The sequence below is a fragment of the Metarhizium album genome (assembly GCF_000804445.1).
Source record: "Metarhizium album ARSEF 1941 chromosome Unknown scaffold_2, whole genome shotgun sequence".
Classification (NCBI taxonomy): domain Eukaryota; kingdom Fungi; phylum Ascomycota; class Sordariomycetes; order Hypocreales; family Clavicipitaceae; genus Metarhizium; species Metarhizium album.
In genome coordinates, this window is record NW_024467576.1 from 1,393,782 (window position 1) to 1,417,739 (window position 23,958).

The window sequence follows — 23,958 nt, forward strand, 5'->3', positions numbered from 1 at the left end:
ATACTTCACAGTCAGCATTACGTACCAAGGGCATCGTTCCCGGAAATAGCGGCGCATATACACATACCTTGGTGATAATAACGGGACTACGGGAATTAGAGTTGGAACCCGAATTGCCAGGGGTTTACCGACCTGCAGACCAATTCTGAGTTGACGTTGTTGATGACCATTTGACGCCAGGTGCTTACTTAGGTAAGCAAAGTACCAGACCCGGCGTGCGGACATGCGTCAGGTACAAAGGCCAGGCCCAGTGCCACGGCTCCGGGCCAATTGGCACCTGAAAATCTCGACTGGTGGCGCCCAGCAGCGTCCTGACGCCGGCCTGGTCCAGTGCGCAAAGTCTACATGCAAGTGCCAAGTAGCGATGAGGAGCGCTGTCTGTCTGCGCCGGGCCCCGTGCGGCCAGGCCAGCACGCACTCGCACTAGCACTGACAGACAGCACCGACGGCGCCGACAAGCACCGACTGACACCTTGACCAGACCAGACCAGACCAGACCAGACAGACATTTTCAACTCCCTCGGCCCAATGCCCTCAATTCCTCTCTTCGCCTCTCTCAAGGTCTGGTGCAAGGCCACATGCATCGCAATCGATCCCGACCACGCCGCAGCTGAGAACCGCCCGTCGCCTCTTCGCTCCCGCCCTCCCCTCTCTCTGCCGTGTCTCCCCGTGTCTCCCCGTCTCTCCCTCCGTCTGTGCCTCTCTCGCTGACTCCAAATTGCCGTCGGCGCACGCGGTCCACCGCAAATCGCTGGCTTCCATCCTCCATCTTCCAGCTTCCGGCCTTCGCTTCAGCCCACACCCGACTCTTCTTCTCAGCAGCCTCCCGCGCGCGTCTCCCCGTCGCTCTCTGCCACAACCTCGTCGAGGCCCTCGCTTCCTGACCCCGGATTGCTGGCCAGCCCGGCCGAGAACGACGTGTTGGCGTTGACGCTTCACACCGCCGTCCGCTATTTAATGTTGTAATGGAGGATGAGGAGCATGCATCCAGAGGCATGAGTAGGATCAAGCTGGAAGACGGAACCGCCAATGGTCGGCCCGAAGCCATGGACATGCCCGAGTCCACGCCAACGCACGTCGTCAAGGGCGGTGCCTCGCCTGCATCCGTCAATGGCATCAAATCAGAGAGCGACGGCGTGAATACGCCCGCCTCGGGAAAGCCACGCCTGTCGCGAAGATCTTCACAGAAACCCGCCGAGCCCGAACCGCGACTCTTCAATCATCTCCCAGACGTGACCGATGAGTCTTGCAAGTCCTTTCAAGTCATTCGAGACTGTCTCTACGGATCGAGACATCTTGGTTCTACCGACAATGACGCCTTGGACTGTGACTGCGCCGAGGAATTTCGTACGTGCCGTTTTCTTTTTCTTTTTCCTGTTCTTGTTCCTGTTCTTCTCTCCCTCTTCTTTCCTTCGTTCCTTCATCCACGCCTATTTATTCACCCCCCTCCCCCCGCTCATTGCGCGCGTGCTGCGCCATGTGTTGTTGTTGCTGCCCAGAGCGTTGTGACTAACCAATGGACTGCAGAAGATGGAGAGAATTTTGCCTGTGGCGAGGACTCGGACTGCATCAATCGCGCTACGAAAATGGAGTGTGTAGCCAGCGGCAGCAATTGTGGTGGCGGCTGCCAGAATCAACGCTTTCAACGCAAACTTTGGGCCGATGTTGCAGTCATCAAGACCGATAAGAAAGGATATGGTCTTCGAACCGACTCCCCCTTGCAACCAAACGACTTCATTTATGAATATGTTGGCGAGGTCATCAACGAGCCCACGTTTCGACGGCGTATGCTGCAGTACGATAACGAGGGCATCAAGCATTTCTACTTCATGTCCTTAAGTAAGAGTGAATTCGTAGACGCAACCAGAAAGGGTAACCTCGGTCGCTTCTGCAACCATTCATGCAATCCCAACTGCTACGTGGACAAGTGGGTTGTTGGGGACAAGCTGCGCATGGGAATCTTTGCATTGCGCAAGATCCAAGCCGGCGAGGAACTGGTATTCAACTACAACGTCGACCGATACGGTGCCGAACCACAGCCGTGCTACTGTGGCGAGTTGAACTGCGTCGGATTCATCGGAGGCAAGACGCAAACTGAGCGAGCCACCAAGTTGCCGGCCACAGTCGTCGAGGCACTTGGCATTGATGACGCTGATGGTTGGGATAAGGCTGTTGCCAAGAAACCACGCCGCAAGCGACCCGAGGAAGATGATGAAGAGTATGTCAACAGCCTGCCAGCCAGGAGCTTGGGTGAGGACGATTCGAGAAAGGTCATGGCTGCGCTTGTGCAATGCAAGGAGAAATGGATTGCCGTCAAGCTGCTTGAGCGCATCCAGCGCTCCGATGATGACCGAGTCATCCACTCCGTCATGCGTATGCACGCCTACCAAATTCTCAAAACCACTCTCAACACCTTCATCGACGATCACAACGTCGTGTTGCAGGTCCTGGATATCCTGGACAAATTCCCACGCATGACGAGGAACAAGATTCAAGACTCCAACATCGAAGCGACGATACAGCCCTTGACCGACTCGAAGCACGAAGATGTATCAGCAAAATCCAAAAAACTGCTCGACGACTGGAGTAAACTGGAAGTGGCATACCGCATTCGACGAAGGAAGGTTGACCCCAACGCGCCAGTTCAAAATCTTTTCGACGACCGCCGAGGACAAGCTCGCGAGGAAGAGACGGCTCAGTCGACACCGAAAACAGCATCGCCACGACCGATTGACGCTCCCAAGGGCCCCAAAAGCAGTATTCCCCAGCGCAGTGTATCATTTCAGCATAACAACGTGAACCGGCCACCCCGACGCTTTGGACCGCTCCCCGAGGGCTGGTTCACCGCCAAGGATTCCAAAGGTCACACCTACTACTACAACAAACAAGGCAAAACGACTTGGAGCAGACCAACTCAGCCCGCCAACGACGGGCCGAAGGCGCCCTCCAAGGCCATACAGGAGCAACTAGCGATCCAAAGTATCATCGACCGCGTCACCAAGGAAGGAGCACCGAAGCACACTTTGCCACAGCCAACTCCATCACACGCCAGTGAGTCGTCATCCAAGGAGTCCAGGAGGAGCAAGTGGAAGGCACTGCCCATGGAAAAGCAGATGAAGATTTACGAAAATACTGTACGCCAACTCGCCTTGACCAGCACCTGAGTTCAATGACGTGTGCTGAGCTAATTGTCATACAGGTCTTCCCGCCAGTAAAGCACATGCTAGACAAGTTCCGCCATAGACTCCCGAAAGCAGAACTCAAGCGGTTAGGTAGAGACATTGCCAAGAAGCTTGTAGCCTCGGATTACAAGAACAACAGGGTGGATGATCCAACAGCAGCCCTCAGCGAGAAACAGACGCTCAAGATCAAGAAATACGTCAAGGACTTTTTGACACGGGCAGTCGAAAAGTACGATGTGCACCAGCGGAAACAGGCCTCGAAAGAAGCGAAGCCAGGCAGCTCCAATGACGGAGCTGCCACGACGGCCAGCGACCCGTCTCAGAGTGTCGAAGCCGAGGTGGCGGCGGACGACATTGCGCTCAGTGACATGGAAGAAAACGAAAACGACTCCCCTAGCAGCCAGGAGCGCAAACGCAAGAGAGACTCGGACGTGGCAGACTCGGCGGGCGCAACACCTTCCGAGGGACCAGAGCTGAAGAGACCACGAGCCGAAGACGGTGCCGAGCCGTCGCCTCCGCCTCCTCCACCCCCTCCACCGGACTCTGGCTCAGACGACGCCCTGACGGAAGAGCACAACGCCGAGCAAAGGGCCTTGAAAGAACAAGAAGAGGCTCTCATGCGAGAAAACGAAGAGGCGCAACGGCTAGAGGATGAGGCGAACATGTCCAAGAACATGGGAGAAAAGGCTGAGGAGATGCGTAAGGATATAGTTCTTGCGGCGTGATTATCTGTTTATTAGCATCAGGCGAGGGCTATATCTTTTTGCTTACCAGGGGGTAAAGGGGAGGGGGGTTTGGGCGCCGCGGCGGCCTTTTGATACCAGAGCAGGGGTTCTTGCAGCATAACCGGAGTCTCTCTAGGCATATTGTACCATTACTTGATGTTGTTTTGCAAAAAAAAAAGGGGGCCCGAGTGAAGCGTGGGCCGCGCTGCATTACATGTATTATTGGAGAAACCCACAGGGGGAAGCAATGGAGCAAGTTTCTACACGGAACAGAGGCGGACAGGGGCCGCAAGCGAAAGCCTCAGCGGTGGCAGGGGAACCGATAGATCAGATACCACGTTTAAATGGCTCCATGTGCTAACATGTAAGAGGGGGGAAGGGGGGGAAGAGCAAAGAGAGAGAGAGAGAGAGAGAGAGAGTGAGAAGAGAAACGCCGCGCGATGCCAACGCAATACCAGCCCCCGTGTCCCAGATGCGTGCCGCGACGGTCTGTCGCCGCACGCTGCAGAGCCAGAGCCTTGGTGCCATGCCATGCTGTGTCATCCATCGTCGCCCGAGGAATCCGAGTCGTCGCCGTCGCGCCCCCTCCGTTTCCTGGTGCCCGTCTGCGCGGCGACGTCGCCCCTCCTCCGGAAGACGTAGCTGCGCGCGGTCCGCTCCTCGCCCTTCCACCCGCCGCCCAGGTCGCCGTTCCTGGTGCGCACGGCGCCGAGAGTCCGCGCGTGCTTGTACCCGGGGTACGCGGCGGCCTGGAAGCGGAAGCTCCGGTCTACCTGGAGGCCCGAGTGGCGCGCGAGGTCGCGGATGTTCCAGAGCGTGTAGGGCTCGCCCTCGAAGAGCGTGACGACGATGGTGCCGCCGGGGCGGAGGGCGCGCGTGGCCCCGCGGAAGAAGGACACGAGGAGCTCCTGGTTGTGCCGGACCTGGCGGTTCACGTCGGTCGACTTGCCGCCCACGTGGGGGAAGTTGAAGACGACGGCGGAGTATACCGGGCGGGCGAGCGAGGCGGGGAGCTTGGTCGCGTCGATGCCGTAGAGGAGTCTGTTGGTGGTGGTGGTGGTGGTGGTTGTGGGCGCTTCCTCTTCGTCGTGCTTTTCGTCGTCGTCGTCGCCGTCGCCGCCGTCCTGCCGAGTGCTTGGCCCTGTGCGCCCCGTGCGCCCGGTTATGACGGATATGTTGTCGTCGACCGAGGGGTACTTTTCCGCCAGCTCGTGGTGATGCTGCTCAAGCACCGTGGCCGTCACGTCGACGCAGCCGTGGTGCCGGATGATGGACGCGGCAAAACTCAGGTCCCCCTCGCCGATGAGCAGGATCTTGTCCTCGGGGCGGAACGGGATGACGGGTTCTTCGAGCCGCCGCTGCTGCTGCTTCTTTCTCGAGGGCGGCTGCCCCTTGCTGGGCGTGGCATCGCGTCGGGCGCCGCCGCGCAGCGCTGGTTTGGGCCTTTGCACGTTGGGGCGCTGGTGTTGGCGCTGCAGCTTGCGGCGCTTGGCATTGGCCATGGTTGACGGGATTGGTATCGGGGGACTGCGGCGTCGAGATGGGAGAGAGCGTGTGGGTGTTGGGGAGTTATTTTATTTTTATTTTTTTAATTTTTTTTTGTTCTCTCGTGTGTTTTGTTGCTGTAGATGGTGGTGGTGTATCGTATAGCGGGGTTGAGGGGGGTTTCGGCTGCGTGGTCAAGATGAGGTCTCTTGCACTCCTCCCGGCTTGCTGCTTGCTTGGACCAGCTGCAAGTCTGAACCGTCACTGCTTCCTCCCGTCAGTCGTATTACACATCACACATCACACATCACACATTACATACAGATTACACACCGAGTACAGCTGACCAGCAACGGCGTCCCTGGGTAATCTGCGGCGGGCCCCTGTCTGCCGGGGCGGATCTCACGTGCGTTGTGGGACGATCCAATCTGCCATGTAACTACGTACTCCGTACTCAAGTACGGAGTTTAAAACGCAAAGGGAACTGGGGGCGTTGCCGCTTTGGGACCTGCGTGCACCGCACACTGTACGCCGCACAGTGTGCTTGTCTGTCGACGTTTGATTTGTGTTGCGGCATGGGGGAGTCGGAGATTAATTACTGGTAGAGTTCTGCTGTGAAAAGATGGTGCATGGCCGTGGGCGCGCATCTGGGGGCGGTTTGTCCGGTTGTTTATTCAGTCATGCCTTTTTCCTTTCCCCCCCGCAACATGGATCGTCCCCGATCATGAATCACGGGCGCTCTTCCTGGCTGGTTCGTGTTTGCATCCATCACGGCGCGACGGGGACCGGAGTGCGGCTGAGCAGTCGCATCACGGCTCCCCCGTGGGCGGCGAGTATAAATTTTTCTCGACTCGGTATGGCTTTGGCATAGCTGACGGCTCCTCGAAACCGCGTTGTGTGCTCCGTATCGGAGCACCGTACCTGCCTGCCTTGGCAGTGCCAGTGCCAGTCGAGACTCGGATGAATGGGCGTCAGGCGGGACGACACTTGCATACGTTGATTGGCTGCTGGACATGTCGGCTGCGGGCACTAAGCTGATTCGGCAGGAGACAACGTGAGGCCCGCGTCGCTGGTTGGGCCGGAACGGAGGATACTCCGGCCGCAGGGTGCGTGTCGAAGTCAAAGTGAAAGAAGACGAGGGGACCACTCGCGGGGAGGAGGAGAAGCGCAGGGTGTAAGAGAAGCAGAAATCTGTCCTGGTGTAGAATTGTTTCTTCTTCCTCTTTCTTTTTTTTTATTTGGTCATGTCTGTCCAGGTGGTGTCGGTTGGATCTGAACAGCGAGGCAATGTTCCGGCCCGTGGCGAGCGACTTTGCACACGCCTCATGATGATGCTGGTTGAACCTACTCAAGCTACAAAGTTACAGGACGTACGAAGTCAAGAATCAACACAAACTACTCAAGTACCCACGTACCCTAGTACCTACCTAGGTACTTAGTAGGTACCATGTTGCTGGGAAGTTGGAACCATACCACTTGGTGTGCTGCCGGCCGGCATCTTGAACACGGGAGTTTGCGCGGGAGGCGTCCACGCATGAACGAATCCGGGAAACAAGACATGCTCCCTTTCTTTTGCGCCAAGTAAGCTGGGCAATTTTTTTGGTGCCATGACTTGGACAAAAAGTCAGAGGGTGCCTTCGCTTTGTGCTTGGATACATGGCGGTGTTTCAACACATGATGCGGTACCTGCATCAGGACCAGGCCGTGGGCACTCGGTCTCCCGTGCGAACTCGTTTGACCAACAGTCTCACGGCATCGGAAGAGCCATGGTGCCAGAGGGCATCATGTGCTGCTTGGAGTCAGTCCGGCCCGGCCTGGAGTCGTCGATGTGCAGTGTGACGCAAAGCGGGAGGAGTTGCGACATGTAAAGCAGAAATGCTTCGCTGGCATGGGCCGCCGCCGCGCCTCAGGTCAGCCTCGCCGGGCTCGAGTAATTTACTGTGTGAGCAGGGCACCACTGGCGAGGCAGTGAAAAGTCGACGCCTTTGTGTGTCTCTGTGTCTCTGCCTCCGCGTGGCCTCGTCGTGACTCGTGGCCGTGATGCGAAAGCGCCGGCAACGTCTCTCTGCCTTGGACTGCACTCAAAAGGCCTTTGGAGCAAGGACTAGCTACTTGGCGTACGTGCGGCGGCGGCGACGACGGGGGCAGTGTGCTAAAGAAGAAACGGATTTATATATAGCCTCCGCAAGCCTTATTCGCCTTTAGCCAGGGCCAGCCTGCGTTCCCGCGATCATTTGTATTCAACAATCAGTCGGCTCCTGTGCCTTTGTATTCCCAGTCGGGCGGTACACGACGACAGGCGCAGACGCCCGCGCACCTGGAGGTACCGCCGCAGCCCCGGTACCTGGTGGAGCCTCGAGCCACTGCCCGACGCAGCCAGACGCAGCCAGACGGACAGGACCGGCTGGTGGTCAACCAGACGCCGCCGCCGCCGCCGCCGCCGGCAACCATTGAACATTTGCACTGCTTGCTGGCCGCCAGCCTGAGAAGGGGCTGCCCTGCCGCCAAAAAAGGTCCCCCAAAAGGTCACGCCTCATCGTTTTCTTCTAATCATCCATCCGTTCTTGCAAGTCGCCGCCATCCACGCTCGCCGCCTCTCGCATCACCATTGCACGCGGCAAAGTCTTGTGCGGCGGTGCGTCGAGACGCCTCTGTATTTTTTTTTTGTTTCATCAAAAATCATCTGCCCTGGCGCTGATTGCCCGTCGGCCTTGGGTGCTTTTTGGCTCACTTGCATCCGGTTGGTTGGCTGGGGCAAGGCTTTTGCTGCCGCTGCCGCTGCCGCTGCTGGTCGCCTCTGTCTGGTCTGGTCAAGTGCCTCTGGTGCCTCTGGTGCCTCTGGTGCTCTTGTCTTGTCACTTGTGTGCTCTTCTTATTACACTTTCCACTTTGCCTGGCAACTGGCAGGCCTTTCTTGCCTTGGCCGCACCTGCACTTTTGGGTGGCCGACGGACATAGACACGCCAACACCCACCGCCACACCACTCACATACACCCAACACACACTCACATCACACTCACAATCCACATACACAAACATACAGAACTGACCCGGATCGAGTACATCCACTCCATCCGTCGCTCATAACCTCCCCCGTCTCCTCCCTCTCACCTTTAACCCCCCCCTCCCTCCTCCCGATCCCCTTTTCGCATCCCTCCGCCTCTCCAGCTTGGATACATGATCCGGCTCCGCTGCGTCCGCCATGGCAGCTGAGACTTCATCGCCCGCGCGCGAGCCCGCCACATCAACCCGTGGCCGTGGCAGAGGCGGGCGAGGCGGCCGTGGTCGAGGTCGAGGAGGTGGCAGAGGCACCTCCAATGCCGCCGTGTCGAAATCTACTGCTGCCTCTCGTGGTCGGGGTGGCACGCGCAGGGGGAGAGTAAAGAACTTCTCCGACTCGCGTGTACAGGCTGCTTATGAGCGCCAGCGCGACCTCAAGGCTACCTACCAAGCCGTGGCTTTTGCCCTCAAGCCTGCTCTGCAGGAGCTTGCCGAGCGTAGTGTCGACGAGATGCTGCAGAGGCCAGACTCCCACAAGCAGGCCAAGGAGTATCAGCCCATTATCCAGCAGCTCCGGGAGAAGCTTGATAACAAGCTGCGCGAGTGTGACCGTCGCCTCGAGTGCGATCTCAACCTTGCCGAGCACAGCTTCAATGCCGATAGATATGTCGCCGAGAAAGAATTTCAGGTTCGTCTTGCTGCCGCCTGGCTGCTTCCCTCTTCCCTCTTCCTCTTGGACCCTGGCCGTCGGCTAACACAGACAATCCCAGAATGCCCTCGGTGACATGATAGAGCAGTTTTACCAAGGCCAGGAAAACCGCCTGCGCATCCTCACTGCCCTTCAGGCCAAGAGTTTGCCCGTCGATGTAAGTCTGCCGTTGTTGTCATTTATTTATTTGCCTTGTTGTTCTGTCCTCGCCGTCCGTCCGCCCACTTCACCTACCCATCCATCCATCGTCCCCCCTCCCCCCGTCTCTTGCCGCCTCTCTCAACTTTCAATTTGTCTGAATATCATGGCTGACGCCCACCTCCTTCCGCTTAGGTCGAGGATGACCAATACGAGTATCGTGTCATCAGTGACGCCGAGCTCGACAATGACTTTGGTATTTATGAATGCTACAAGAATGGTCACCTCGTTCCTTACCCCTCACGTGTCGCCGGCACGGAAATGTGGAGGAAGGCTCGCGACCCCGAGGCCTCGGCTGCGACGCCCCGAGAATCCTCAGCAGCTCCCACGAGAGGCAGGGGACGGGGTCGCGCCGGCCCTGCCAGCGGCATCAAGCGCAGAGCTGTCGATCAACCAGATGGCCAGTCAACACCAAAGAGGTCGACTCGCAACGTTGATGATAATCAACTGCTTGCTCCCGCACCCATCGCCCCGGCGCCCATGAAGGGCTTGCTCGCCTCGGCCGCCAACGTCGACGAGGAGCCCGAGGGCACCCCTGGAGAGGAAGAATCCGTTCCCGCCTCACCGGAACCGCCCCTGCTCAATGGCAATGGGTCCCTGAGCGGCCGTGCTCTCAGCAGGCAGCAGGCTCGAGAAAAGAGCCCGCCGTTACCCAAGAACATAGGGGAGCCGGATGAGTACGGCGTGCGTACCTACAACCAACGACCGTCAATGCGAGAAAAGGGCATCAACAGTCGTATCCTCGCACCCCACGTCGTCTGGTTTGAGGATTGGGAAATTGGCTTCAAAGACACGTCCAATGATTCCTCAAAGGGCCACACTCGCGCCAAGCGAGGCAAATTCCTCGACACCCCCAACAGCAACGGATTTCACTTTGATCACTGGTGCAACGCATATGACTTCTCTACCACGACTCCCGAGGACTTTGATCAGGAACTGGTCAAACGATATGGTGTACATCCCAAATACGGCATCTTCCTTCCCAACAGCACAAATGACTTCGAGCAACCGCAGCCTTACGTCATGCCAGGGAAGCCCATTGTGTACATCGCCAACCCATCCGGCCGCGTATCTCACGCCTCCAGGGGATTCCAGTCGACAACCAATCAACGTCGATCGGAAGAGTCGCCGCTCAGAGAGAAGATGAGGGCCAGTCTGCGCCGATTCTGCAGGATGGCCGAAATCGACTCTGACGACATTGACATTGCCGAGTTTGTCCGATCTGATGACGCACTTCGAGCCAAGTCGCTGGGAACTGCCGAAAAGGAGTTCAGTGCACGACCTCAACTTTCCGAGACGACGTCCGAGGCAGATCAAGGTGAACCGACTCCGCCTCAGGAACCCGAACAGTCTGACGAAGGCGTCGCGGACCTGTCTGCGTTGGCTTACGCAATGGCCTTCATCGCAGCTTGGGATGTCACCCGCGCTGCTGCTCCACCTGCTACTACATCCAAGCCGGCACGTTACGATGCAATTCGCGATGTGTTTACCGACTCGAAGCCAGACCCTGCTCCTGCTCCTGAGAGCACCGGCCTGGGTCTCAACCTCCTGGCAGAATTGTGCGACCTCGAGTCACGCCCTCCCGGTTGGGACGGCCACGCTGAACGGACAGGTGCCGTCGCGGAATCGGATTTGCGTACCACGATAAAGCACGAGGAACCACCCCCAGTCTCCTCATTCTCTCATGCACCGATGAATCCAAGGCTCAGCCAAGAGCCGCCTCCGCCGTACACGCACAAGCAGCAGTCGGACCGTGTGACGCTGCCTCCGGTCAGTTCTGTTCACGATCGTCCGGCATATCCTGTTCCCACGCCACTAGATGCCGGCCACAGAATGGACTACAAGTCCTCCGCTCAGGCCCCCCCGGCACCACCTATGCCTGATCATGAAAGTTATTATCCCCCTCCAGGTGGTTCTTATCCACCTGCTCCTCGTGAGCCTCACATCTCAAGCGGTCGACCTATAGAGCCGGGCTACAACCCTCGTCGTTTGAGCTACGGACCCGAAACACCTCAACAGCCGGCATACAGTAGCACGTACTGGCCTCGACCGCCGTCTTCCGCCGGACCGCCAGGCCCTCCATCCGTTCTCCCTCCGGCTGGTACTTCTGCTCCTCAGCCGGCCCCTCAAGGGTATCCGCTGCACCCGCCTCCGTCGAGTTCGAGGATGCCTTTCTCCCAGTCCGCGAGCGCAGAGCCCCTCCCGCCCCTACGTCCACCGCGGGCACGCACACAGTCCATGCCGGAGGAGCCGCCGTACGACCTGAGTATGCGTGGCGGCATTCACAGCGCTTACTACCCGCTGCATCCACGATCTTATCAGAGAGGATACCCCCTGCCAGAAGCCCACCAGCCCCTACCAACGCTTCAGCCTATGCCTGGGGAGAGGATTCTTTCAAACCCACACCAGAACAATCCTCCTTACATGGGTTCTCCGCCGCCGGCGGTTGGCTACGCGTCTCAGATCATGTCGCCAACATTTGCCAACGCCCCGGGGCTGCCGGGGCCGCTGGGTCAAAGCCCGCCCGGAACACCCTACGGTGGACCTCCGGGCTCGATACATCGACACAGATCGACGCCTTCCGGCTCTTCAGACGCGGGGTCGAACAAATATCGTAAACTGCAGCCGGCTCCTGTACCACCTCACCGGGCATGGTCCAACAAGCCAGAGCTGAAAACGATCCCTTATGACCACAAGGAGACTGGCTCTTCAGCTGCACTTCCCAGTTCTGGTCCCACCCAGATAAGAGGGTGGAATGTAAATCAGCATCGTAAACGAAGCAAGCAGGACAAGGGGGACCTTTCCAACGACAGAGACGAGTCCAGATAGGATCCGGGCCGTCTACGGGTCTCGAATACGGCGACGAACCAACCCAAGTACAAGTCTGTTCGGTTTCTAACCCCGCGGGTTTTACGGAAGACGCTTCCGGCCCTCTGCCCCCGAATTGAGCCTGCACACCAACCGCGACCCGAGGCCAAAATGGTGGCGGTGCAGATGCCCGCCGACCCTTCTTCGCTGAACAACGTGTCTATGTATGGCTTTGGCGCGATACCAAATCTAGAGGCGTCGGTGACTCCGGAAGAGCCCCTCAAACGTCGTCTGCGACCACGAAGGGGGAAAACTGAAGAAGCGTCCGATGCAGACGTCTTCCTTGTCAACGTCAGACAGCGCAGCAATGGGAACCAGCGGCCGTCGTCCTCCAGCATCAAAGTCAAACCCAAGCCACGGAAAACTCTTATCCGCCTTCACGGGTCGGCCAAGGCTCAACCCGGCTCCAAACACTTACCCATCGAGATACTTGACAGCGAAAAGAAGGCTGCCGGTTCCGATACATGATCACTATCAAAAGGCTTTGGGCCTTTACAGGCAAGAAGGCCACACACACCCTGACTCTTGTACTATTTTCTGCCAGCATACATACAGTACTGGTTTCTTTAGCATTCCATCTGCAGCCATCTGCTTTCATTATCAGTGGCCACGATACCCGCCGCATCATTTCTAGCTCTTTTGTTGTGAGGATGCACAATGAGTACATAATTCTTCAACCCCCTCTTTTTTTTTCTTGGGTTTTATTTTGCCCCAGATAATCTCTGGTCCCCATGGCATAAGATGGCGTGTCAGGTTGTCTCATCATTATTTTTTCTCCGTTATTGACTTATTTTCAACGTCATTCTCGCTTCCCCCCACCCTAACCAACCTGTATGAATATACATCTGTTGTGTATGCCTCGTCTACGGAGGTGGATGGGACTGCAGAGGATAAAGGTGCATTGTCATGTGCGTTGATAGACGAGCCCCGGATAATGAACGAATAAAAGCCTTTCTTTTTGGTACCGAACATGCTTTTGGAAGCACTGTGCATGCTGTGCAAATGTGGGATATTGTTTGAAAGTACAGCCATTGTGGTGATACATTGGACGAGAAATTTTCAGCGTTGCCATGTAGAAAGTAGATGCAATCAAGTCCAACCAAGGCTATCTACGTGCCGTGGAACGGTCGCTGTCCTTTTCATCAAGGCAGTCATTTACCCAAGGCATCCATTCTCCTCGTCTCACGTCGCCCGAGATGGAGTCCTCCTTGTTTCGTCTTTCTTTCCTCCCCACACGACATGACAAGAAAATGTCTCTCCTTCAATCCGGACTCTACGCAGGAGCGCCTTGCTTGGAAGCCTCATTTGACGTCTCCTTTTCTGTGTCCGCCTTGTCGTTGTTCTGACCGTCTGCCGGCTGTGCGGGAGCGTCTTGTGCCTTGACGTTCACGACGGCCATGTCTACATTATGCATTGGCGCCACCACGGGATATGCAGTGTTCTCTGCGGCGCCAAACATGTGCACGTCTCCGGGAATCACGGGGTCCCCCGCGGCGGCAGAATTGGCGTTGGGCACGGATAGCAGGCTTGCGCCGAGCTCGAGCTCAGGGTGGAGAGGATACACGGGGGCTTCCATTTTGTTGCCGTCGAAGATGACCATGTTCTGGATAGGCTGCTGCGACTGGCCGAGCACGTTGATGACGTCCTGGGCCAGCTGGCCGCCGAGGATGGCGGTGACGGGGGCGATCTCGCTGCCCAGGTTCTGGAGGAAGCTGCGCAGGAACTCGGGCCGCAGCGTCTCGCTGGGCAGGCTGAGCGCTTTGTGCTTCTGGGTGGCGATCTGGGTGAAGAGCTTCAAATCCTCTCTGTTGCTGGGAAGGCGGTTGCCCTGGAGTTGCTTGAACTCCCAGAGAGCCCGGAGGCAAGACAGAGCGGGCGTGACGGACTTTAGGCGCCGCTTTGAGGAGGTGTATTCTGGCGGGAGGACGGCCACGTCGCTAGCGAGGAACCACGTCGAGTAGAGCTCGCGCTTGGTGACGGATTCAATGATTTTGCCGCCGTCCTGCTTGGTCTTCACGTCGATGATGGAGCGGGTGCGCGACTCCCGCTTGGGCGTCGTGAAGACGTTGCTGGCTTCACGGGAGATGATGTAGTCGTGCTCGATGAGGTCGCTGAAGATGAAGCCGTACATGCCGTGCGTGCCGGCAGCGTAGAACGGCCGCCCGTTGATCCGCGTGGCCGTGTTGATGATGTTGAATGTGCCGGGGTCCAGGTCCGTCGCGATGACGACGTCATAGGCGGCAAAGTAGCTGGGTCCCTTTGCCGTGACACTTTCGGGATCTACGTGTACGCGGACTCGGGGGTTGAGCTTGCCAAGTGCGTGGCTGGCTGCCTCGGCGCGATTCTGGCCGACGAGGCTCTCGCCGCCTTGGGAGAGGAAGAATTGGCAGCCTAGGTCGGTTTCTGTGACGGAGGAGCCGTCGAGCAGGGTGATGGAGCCGACGCCTGCAAGGACGAGATTCTTGGCGATTTCGTGGGCGAGGCCACGCATGGTTATGAGGAGGATGTGGGCGTTTTGGATCTTTTCTTGGGCAGCAATGCCCCAGAGGCGGATCTGCCTGTCATACAGGGCGATGTCGTCTGTCCCTTTTTGTTAGCGGATATTGGGCGCATTTGGTAGCTGGCTAGATTTTTTCAAGGTTTTCTTTATCGCATGATATGAAGAAGGGGGGTGGGGGGTCGAATGGCTCGTACCAGCAGATACCGTATTTTTTGGCATTTCCGTGGACAGGCTATGTGGCATCATCATGGGCATCACAAATGTCCCATCCGCCATGGGGACGTCGCCCAGGCTCGAATCTGGTATGAATGGCCGGCCGGCCATCATGGCTGCCATGGCCTGGGGGGGATTTGCCTGGCCCAGCATATTCTGGTCGAACGCGGGCAAAGATCCATTTGGCTGCGCGCTTGGCAAGGCGGCAGCATCAGCATCTGCAATGGTGACAGCGTCGTTCTGGTGATGCATCTAGATGTGACCTGCCAAGTGGACTTGAAGGATACGTGTATGGCAGAATGTAAAGGCTTTCTTGTCCGTTTGTCCTTTCTTGCCGAGATGGAGTGTATTATTTCTCGTCTGAGAAAAGAAAATTAAAGAATTAGTGATGAGTTATTTGGCTTCCAATAAAAAGAGTGCCGTGTGCCACAGTGCTGAGATGAAAGTTGATTGTGATGGGTGGGTGAATGAGTGAGATGAGAGCAAGGTGAGGATGACCGAGATGAGGTTGGGTTCAGATAGATGTTTGGCACGACGAGCAAGACGCGCAGTGGCATCGGGAATAACTCCTTATAACGTACTGGGGCGGCAGGGTGAGTGTATTGATGCACGGAGGCGAATTGATGCAAAACTTGTTTCCTTGAGCCTGCGCAAGCTGTCAAGGAGACGGATCATGACGAGGTGCAGGAAGCATTTTGGAGACTCGTGGTGACGTTTTGACGTCTTGACTCTGTCTGGACTCTGGACCCTGCCAAACGGAAGGGCAGGCACCGCAGGCAGGAGCGACTCCCGAGTACTCTGTACTGTACGGGTAGTTCGTTATCACTGTACGGAGTAGGGAGGATGAGCGCTCCGTTTGATTGGCCGGGGTGCTGACGTAAGATGACTTACTCTCGTTGGCGGCAGGACACAGACTCGCGAGTCGTCAGTGATTTGCTTTGCGCCTGAACAATTGCTCGTCCTGAGTTGAATTGTTCTCGGTAGAGAAGATGACGCAAGTTCATGTTTGTCGGTATGTGACGGGAGATGAGGAGCATCAGGTGGGAGTGATTTGACCGGACCGACGACGACTCGACTCGAAGCAACGCTCCGAGGATATGCATCAGTCACATGGCCCATGATGGATGAAGTACAGTACATGCACATGAATCATGTAGGTCAAGATGAACGAATGCCCACCCAATGGTTGATAGAGAACAGGAGCTGCCAGAATTGATGTTGTTGCTTGTCGTCCATGGCTGGTTGCTGGTCGTGGCATTTCTATCTTGTGCATTCATTCGTTCATCCGCCGCTGCGTACACACAGCATCAATAGGCATCGGTCCTCGCTGTTCGGTGTTGATGGCGGACGGACTTGGCTTGACAGTCAGTCAGTTTAAACGTTGGACGTTGGGAGTCGACTGCAGGCTGGACTGCACTTGAACCAGTTCTTTGTCTTTTTTCCGCGGAACCGCATCCCTCCGTCCATCTCCCTCCTTATCATTTGCCTGCCCTCGCCTTCGCTGCCCTCCCTCCAACTCAACTTACTCGTCAACTCCACCGGCGGCTCTCGTTGCGACACGGAATCCCCCCCCGAGTGGATTATGGAAAGGGCCAAATAAACATTGACCTGTTCTGACTGCTGTTTTGAATTCATGATCCCTGACCGCGAGCGCTCATGGCCAGCCACTTGGCCAGACGCCAGCCAGTCCTCTCTCCTCTTCTGCCTCTTCTGCCTCTTCTGCCTCGTCTGCCTCGTCGGCCTCTTCGGCCACCCCCTCCACCTCCTCCCTCCCGCTCTCGGACCATCGTGGCTTTCAAATAACGCGTCCCTCCCTCTCGCCCGCCCTTGCTATTCATGCAGTCTGCTCCGCCGTCGCCCATTCTCGGCCTCTGCATCGACGTCGTCGTCGGGGCTCAGCTAGCCATTTGACTTCTAACGGCTGCTTCATCGGCGTGTCCTAACTCCCATTCCAGCTCCAACTTTCGTCCATATCGCCATCGCCATCGCCATCGCCATCGCCATCATCATCATCGTCGTCGTCGTCGTCTCTGCCATCGCTCTCGCTCCCGCCCCGCCATCGTACCCAAATCAGCAGCCACCCTCACCATCACCACCATAAATAACCCCGGGAGAGAAGCCGTCGAGCGCTCCCGCCATGGCCTCCAGGTCGGGGGCCGGTCCTGGCCGACACCCTGCACATCCAAACCCCGCTCGAGACGCCGAGGATGACTTCCCGCCGCTTCCTCTGCCCCGATTTCCGTCCCTGCGCACGTCGAGCGGTGAGCTACAACCATCTCGCCCGGCTTCACCTTCACGACCAAGTGCCAACGCCAACGCCGCCACCGTTGCTGCCGGCCCCGGCGGACTCAACGGTCGACCTCCCACAAGATACTGGTCCGCCGCCGCCAGAAGAGCCGAGCGCATCCGCAACCTCGACGACAGAGACAGAGCCCCCAGTCTGGATGACCTGGAATCCAACTCCGTGGACCCGTCGTGGTCCTCGACATCCGGGCGTCGCCATCCACGACTACGGCCACTCGACTCCGCTTCCCACCATCGACGACCCAACCTGGACGAGCTGGACCAGACCCTCGACGAGGCCAACTCGCAGCTTCGCACCCTTCTCGAAATGACAAACCACATCAACCTCATGACGCCCTTTGTCCGTTCGACCCTGTCGCCCACTATCCGCCCCCACGACTTCTCCGATGACAATCTCCCAACCAAGCGTCGCAAGATCGACTCAAACAGGCTCGTACCTAGCTTCAAGGGCTTCCGATACGGCAAGTATGGCCAGGTTGAACCAGGCCACCTGCAAATGGAGATTGTGAGCTGCGACGGCGGCATGTTTTCCAACGAGTCGTCCTACGCCGCCGAGAATATCCTCAAGGACGACAGCTCGGTATACTGCACCAAGGGCAACAGATGTAATATTGTGCTGCGACACCAAGGCGCCACCGTCTTCACCCTGGAGGAACTCATAATCAAGGCTCCTGCCTCGATGAATTATTCTCACCCGTAAGGCAATCCCAACTCCCGCCTCAAACGATAAATACATGACCAAGGAAACAAATCTCCATCCGCCATTACTGTTGCACTCTCTGACGATGAGCTCAGGGTCCGCGAAGGCATGGTCTTCATCGCCATGAACCAAGACGACATCCTCAGTCGCACGGCCCAATACCAAATCCAATACGTCCCCTCCAACCGCGTCACGTACGACGACCACACCACTCGTCACTCCCTCGCTCGCGACCCAACACCCCGTCACATTGTTTCCATCCGCCACCACCACGACGGCACAACCTCTACCCGCGTGCGCCGCTCCGTCTACCCCTCCCTCTCTCGCTCACACGACAACGATGAGCACGACCACCGCACCCCCGAAATGCCAGACGAGTTCTCCGCAAACCAGCCCGACTTCCGCATCACCACTGAATGCACCTCAGACGAAGAAGACTACTCCGCGCCCCACAACCTCCGCCGCACACCTAACCGCATTGGCTTCCTGCCCTTTGAGACAGAGACCTCTGATTCCGAAGAAGGCCCCTTCACAGACGACTTCACCGAATCCTTTCACCGGCAAATCCACCCTCCTTCGGCATCTTCGACGTCCCATCCTTCACACCCAGTCCGCCCTCGCACTGAACGTCTCTCCGTCTCCCTGGCAGAAGCATGGGACGCCCACGCCACGGCCACGCAAGAAGCCATTCGCGCAGTAGGAGGCGAGCTGCTCGTCCCTCACGCCAAGTTCTTCATCGAGAAGAAGAAATCAAAGTGTACCATCCGATTCGACCCCCCCGTTTCAGGACGCTTCATTCTTCTGAAGATGTGGAGCTCGCACCATGACGTTGCGGGTAATATTGACATACAGAGTGTCATGGCCAAGGGGTATGCTGGACCACGCTACTTCCCCTCGGTGGAGCTGAGTTGACAGTCTCGGCTTCGCGACCAAGCTGGAAAACGGCTAGCAGGGAGACTGTTGTTCTTTTCTTTTATCATTTCTCTCTCTCTCTCTCCCTTTCGCTCTCTCTCTACTTTCTTTTTACATGTTTTTCTCCTTCAACCCCCCCAACTGGGAAGAGTTTGTAGATATGGGCTACTTATAGACGATGCTGATGAGCGGATACGGCGTTTAAGCTTCTGGCACTGGATGATTGTCGATTTGGGTACATTACACACTTTTGTAACGAAGCCGCTTGGCAGACTTGTCTATTTACAGACAAGGACATGTACATATGCTACATGTTTGCATGAACTGAATGTGGGAAATACACGCAGGTGCTTTATTTTATAAATTCGACTTTTATAAGTGTGAGCATGCTTTGACGCCTCATCGTAATCTATTCATGCTAACTTGTATTCATGATGCAGAGACTAGGTGCTATTGAAGAGAGAAAGCAGCGAGCCACCATTACGAATCCATCAAAGATTCACCCCTCAAGACTCCATATTGATTTGGTTACAAAGCACTCGTGTCATCAGGCATCAGTAGGGACTACAGCATGTACACCGACCAAAACGCCTACGGGCGGCGCTAGAGCGACGCCCAAACCACAAATAACAGCACTAAGGATTCTGGCAAGGCGTTAGCATCGAAAGCACTTCATCCTGCCACAGCCGCCACTAACATGTTGAAATGGACCATGGCAATGGGGAAAGTCGTCCCGGCAATGTGAATCAGCTTGGAGAGAGTAAAGGCCCCCCCGATTCCGACGAGGAGCCCATCGCCCGAATCGACCCTCATGTCCGCAACGTTGAGCAAGCTTGATTGGTTGTGACTCTGTTCTCCGAGACCGTTGCGCAAATGGCTCAAGCTCGACCAGCCGATAATTTCCATCGGTACCAGCGTCAGCAAGGTGAAGAAGACGCCACGAAACACGTACAGAGGATCCAGCCTAGCGTTGGCTGTGCGCGTCACACCGTGAGTGAACATGACGAGCGCCACGAGACCAGAGATGAGGCCTGCGGCCGCCAGGAAAGGGTAAATGCCCCAGGCAGTGAATCCACACGCAAGGCCATGCAATTCGCATTCTTGATACTCTGTCTGGTGTTTAGCCTTCTTCCAGGCAACGACGGATCCGCCGAAGAGGATGAAGTTTGTTATGCTGTACTGCCCGAGGAGGCAAAGGAGGGTACGTGAGGATGCGCTTTTCCTGCCTGATGGCGCAGACATTGTAGACCATGCACGGCGAAATGCCACGGGATTCGGGCTGGGCGGAGGGCAGGCAAAGAATAAGAGAAAGAATGAAAGAATACTGGCAAGCGGCCGAAAAGCGATTGACGAGTCAGTAACTGAATGATGCTGTAGCTAATGTAGTCGGGAAAACCACGATGTGGCTGAGGGTCGAGTGGCCAAGATTGCTGGTGATGGAGAGGAAATAGAGAAAGGAAAAACAAAAGCAGTCCGGGAGGATACTCTTGACTTGGATGCTTCGATATCTACTGCTTACCCAAAAGTACCTACCTCAATTTAGGTACTCAAGTAGCTTCCTGCCCGGGTAGCCTTGTCACTTGGCTCCTTCCGACAGACTCGCCATGGACAAGAACAAGGAAAGAGCCATCTACGCAGTACGTACTTATGGATGAAGTGTTGGTGGCCCTCAGCTTGTCTTCCATGCGTCCAAAGCCCCGACATGGCTACAGGTGATTCCACCGTCGCTGGATCATGACGGTAGTCAATTTATTGGTGCCGAAATCGACAAGGGTTGTTGCAAACGTTGCATACTTGAAACTACTCGGGCATAGATTTCTTCGCCGTCGAGGATGACCGAGGTCTGGAGCAACCAGGACATGTTGTATTTGGCTTGGGGGGGAGCGTCGGTACATCACACTCGTCATATGACTGGACATACTCCGCTGACATTTTACCCAGTGATTATGGCACTCGGTGGGAGACATTAGTTGACGAAGACACGCAGACTGGGGTTCATACTTTATGCGACGTGTTGTTATAGGATGTCTGCGAGATACAAGAGACGCATCGGTGCTTCTGAATTAGGCCGCGCTCGTTTTGTACCATGGGAACTTTATGCCCTCTGGTGACTCTATACCTTTGCGTTCCTAGTCGGAAAACGTTCTATACCATCCGTGTGTCTATGGACAAGCTCTATCCGTACACGCACTTTACAGGATGGCGGCAATGGCCGCAGCCAGCGCTCCAGCATGGCAAATATTCAGACGACGCGTCGTCCCCCCTGCGGCAGTGCCCTTGCTCGGCGACGTCGTCGCAGCAGAGCCGGCTCCGACGGCCGCCGTGGTCACCAACGTCGTGGTAGCAGTGGTGGTGAACGTCTGTCCATTGCTGGTCCAGGTCGAAGTATACAGCTTGGTGGTGTAAGCCCAAGTTGTCTGGGAAGTGGCCTCTCCGCCAGCGACAACGGTAGCCGCGGCGGTACTGGTGAATGTCTGGCCCTTGCTCGTCCAGGTAGGCGTGTACGGCTCGCTAATCACAGCCGTGGCCTGTGCAGTCGAGCTTGAATTGTCTTGAGAGCCGCCGTTGCCCAGGACGCCGCCGACAGGGTCACTTCGGGGGGAAGTGCTGTTCGAGGCTCTCATTGCAAGCGCAGAGAAAGCCTCAAAGGTGTGGCCCGTCTTGGGGGCGTTTATGGCGCCAATCATGCCTAGAATGCGGTTAGCTTGACTGTCGAGCCGCAACCCGAAGGCTGGTCACAGACTGAATGCTGGCAGGAGACGCACCCTTCTGGCAGTGGTTGGCCTGGCCACAGTAGAACCAGATGGGCTTCGTGTCCTTGACCTCAATGGTAAAGGTGGTTCTGGACGGAGAATCCGTTGTGGGCACGAACCCAGAGAAGAAGCCATCTTCAAGGGGGTGGCATGGATCGTTGAAGGACGATTGAGTGACGCTGTGGTTTCGGGGGAAGTAGAGAAACTCGATCTTGGTGCCGGGTGAGGCTTCAAGGTTGGACGGGCTAAACGCGAGTTTGCCGTGGGAACCGACCTCTACTTTGATGAGCTTTGCTTTCTGGGCAGCCATGGGGGAAGCTGCCAGTGCGAGACCGGCCACGAAGGAAGAGAATCGCATCTTTGATAGGTATTTTGGACAGGGGATTGCGTTGGAGAGATACTAAGAGTAGAACTGCTAGGCGTCGTCCTTGGTGGTGATTCAGAACGAGACAATACGGCTCGGAGGGGAACTCCAGCTCTTTATATGCCGATGACTGCCTCTGGTATATACGGCACAGATTTCACTCACCAGCGTGAGTGATGGGATTTCGAGCCGGCTTGCTTAGACTTGCTTTGGACGCCACCATCGCCAAAACCTCGAGCAATCATCGACCACGTATTTCATCCCCACCGGGACACTTCAATTTTCATCTCCTACCGCCATCTCGGAAGACGATACTTCCGTCGCCAGTTGAACAGGGCTGGTTGTCGGCCAGGTTAGCAAGCAAGCGCTTATTCGGCTCAGCCACCGATCGCTGAGCTCCCGAAAGAAAGCTAGTCAGCAGCGAAAAGAAGAGGACGCCATCCCGCAGGAAGGCACGTTTCCAGAATCTACACTTGTCGCCCTGAGATCTGCCGTTTACGTGGGCGGCGCTGCGCCTCTCGGCACGGTAAACAGCCGCGCCATGAAATGGGGCCAGGGGCCGATGGCATGAAGGCGTCAAATCAGACGCGGACAGTAGAGATTGTTTTAAAAGCGACAATACCGCCTTGTTCGCTATTGTCCGCAACCAAACTCGGGCCGCACGAATCCGCGCAGGCGCCATTCGTGTCCACCTCAGGAGAAGAAAGGCCGCGATGTACCACGGTGTGTCAACTGCTTATTCCCTCCGCGCCAATGTTGATCAAGCTTGAGCCATGGGGATGGTGAGCCGGCGTTTCTGAGCCTTGGACACGACGGAGGCCGCTTACAACGGCCAAGTCATCTGGCTCAAGCACACTCTACCGTCTCGCCTTTGCTTCCCTCTGTGATTCTTCCCATTGCTGATTTATCTTGAGATTTCCCCATATCCTCCAGGCAGCCGCAGCCAAGGCCAACGGCGGACAGCCCAACAAGAGCCACGACCACCACTCCGGGCTGCTCTCCTTGACCTTGGTCACGGCCCCGCGCAGCTTGAGCTCCAGCTCGTCCTTGGATCCATCATTCCACAAAACCACGCCGTTGGCCTCGCCTCGCGCCAGGCATCTCTGTGCCTTGTCCCTCACATCACCTTGGCTGCGCACCCGATTCTCGGCATCCTCCCTGCTCAGGTGGGCATCCCTCTCCATCAGCCGCCTCATCTGAATCTCGGGGTCTGACACGGCAACCACCATCGTCACCCCACAGAAGCGATCCAGCTTGCTCTCAAACAAGAGCGGGATGTCAAGCACGACGGCCCAGTGGCCACGGAGATAGCACCCCAGCACCATTTTGAACATTTCCCTGCGCACAGCCGGATGCACGATTCCATTGAGGACGGCACGGTCCCTTTTCAGCTGCTCGCTGTCGCCAAAGACGCGTCTCCCGAGGGCGGGACGATTGAGCGGGCGTCCCTTGCCGTCGGGGCCGTTGTCCGGCACGCAGTCGGACGGCTCGACCAGGAGATCCGGTGTTGTCGGGCCAAAGTGTTTGACGATGGCCTTGTAGCCGTCCGTGCCTGGTTCGACGACCTGGCGGGCGAGGACGTCGGCGTCTACGATGGGCAGCTCGTACGGCGCCGACTTGAGCATCGATGAGACGGTGGATTTGCCCGTGGCGATGGATCCAGTTAGTCCGATGAGTAGCATCCTTTTTTTGCTCTGGGCACCTAGTATGTTGCTCGGTTACCAAGGCCGTACATTTATCGGATGCATCTACACGACAATCAAGGAGGCGACTGTAAAGGTTGGACAGGGCGGAACTAGAACTGTTGGTGAAGCTCTACAGGATAAGTTGAGCAGCCAGGAACGCAAAGGCAAGCAAGCCAAGCCAGCTTACGTAAGAGGTCGTGCGGAGTGACATTAATGTTGAAACGTTGATTGGGCAGCAGATGCCAGTAGTACTAGTACAAATTGAGCACCAAGCACCAAGCACCCGCTCCGCCAGCTGTATGCACTTTATCTACGGAGTATCCGTGGGTTGTACTCCGTATCATGTATGCATATTTATC

At 56.7% G+C, this 23,958-nt stretch overlaps 9 protein-coding genes across 9 annotated transcripts; 4 read left to right on the top strand and 5 right to left on the bottom strand.

The window, feature by feature from the left end:
• Positions 1-965: 965 nt before the first annotated feature.
• On the top strand, positions 966-3,907 carry MAM_01535 (histone H3 lysine 36 (K36) methyltransferase; the record flags this gene model as incomplete). The annotated part of the gene is made up of 3 exons (XM_040820334.1): positions 966-1,347; positions 1,528-3,134; positions 3,200-3,907. 3 exons carry the CDS (start codon positions 966-968, stop codon positions 3,905-3,907), a joined length of 2,697 nt encoding a protein of 898 aa, XP_040681822.1.
• A 539-nt stretch (positions 3,908-4,446) lies between these two features.
• Positions 4,447-5,409, bottom strand: MAM_01536 (uncharacterized protein; the record flags this gene model as incomplete). Its single annotated transcript, XM_040820335.1, has 1 exon — positions 4,447-5,409. One exon carries the CDS (start codon positions 5,407-5,409, stop codon positions 4,447-4,449), a length of 963 nt encoding a protein of 320 aa, XP_040681823.1.
• A 3,186-nt stretch (positions 5,410-8,595) lies between these two features.
• On the top strand, positions 8,596-12,129 carry MAM_01537 (uncharacterized protein; the record flags this gene model as incomplete). The annotated part of the gene is made up of 3 exons (XM_040820336.1): positions 8,596-9,081; positions 9,164-9,259; positions 9,436-12,129. 3 exons carry the CDS (start codon positions 8,596-8,598, stop codon positions 12,127-12,129), a joined length of 3,276 nt encoding a protein of 1,091 aa, XP_040681824.1.
• Positions 12,130-12,279: 150 nt separating this feature from the next.
• MAM_01538 (uncharacterized protein) lies at positions 12,280-12,636 on the top strand (the record flags this gene model as incomplete). The annotated part of the gene is made up of 1 exon (XM_040820337.1): positions 12,280-12,636. The coding sequence occupies one exon, from the start codon at positions 12,280-12,282 to the stop codon at positions 12,634-12,636; it is 357 nt and encodes a 118-aa protein (XP_040681825.1).
• An 805-nt stretch (positions 12,637-13,441) lies between these two features.
• Positions 13,442-15,133, bottom strand: MAM_01539 (Molybdenum cofactor biosynthesis, MoeB; the record flags this gene model as incomplete). The annotated part of the gene is made up of 2 exons (XM_040820338.1): positions 13,442-14,748; positions 14,863-15,133. The coding sequence occupies 2 exons, from the start codon at positions 15,131-15,133 to the stop codon at positions 13,442-13,444; spliced, it is 1,578 nt and encodes a 525-aa protein (XP_040681826.1).
• Positions 15,134-17,018: 1,885 nt separating this feature from the next.
• MAM_01540 (uncharacterized protein) lies at positions 17,019-18,797 on the top strand (the record flags this gene model as incomplete). The annotated part of the gene is made up of 2 exons (XM_040820339.1): positions 17,019-17,881; positions 17,981-18,797. The coding sequence occupies 2 exons, from the start codon at positions 17,019-17,021 to the stop codon at positions 18,795-18,797; spliced, it is 1,680 nt and encodes a 559-aa protein (XP_040681827.1).
• A 547-nt stretch (positions 18,798-19,344) lies between these two features.
• On the bottom strand, positions 19,345-20,039 carry MAM_01541 (uncharacterized protein; the record flags this gene model as incomplete). The annotated part of the gene is made up of 2 exons (XM_040820340.1): positions 19,345-19,441; positions 19,495-20,039. The coding sequence occupies 2 exons, from the start codon at positions 20,037-20,039 to the stop codon at positions 19,345-19,347; spliced, it is 642 nt and encodes a 213-aa protein (XP_040681828.1).
• A 950-nt stretch (positions 20,040-20,989) lies between these two features.
• On the bottom strand, positions 20,990-21,908 carry MAM_01542 (extracellular serine-rich protein; the record flags this gene model as incomplete). The annotated part of the gene is made up of 2 exons (XM_040820341.1): positions 20,990-21,486; positions 21,563-21,908. 2 exons carry the CDS (start codon positions 21,906-21,908, stop codon positions 20,990-20,992), a joined length of 843 nt encoding a protein of 280 aa, XP_040681829.1.
• An 863-nt stretch (positions 21,909-22,771) lies between these two features.
• On the bottom strand, positions 22,772-23,596 carry MAM_01543 (dephospho-CoA kinase; the record flags this gene model as incomplete). Its single annotated transcript, XM_040820342.1, has 1 exon — positions 22,772-23,596. The coding sequence occupies one exon, from the start codon at positions 23,594-23,596 to the stop codon at positions 22,772-22,774; it is 825 nt and encodes a 274-aa protein (XP_040681830.1).
• Between the last annotated feature and the right edge of the window lie 362 nt (positions 23,597-23,958).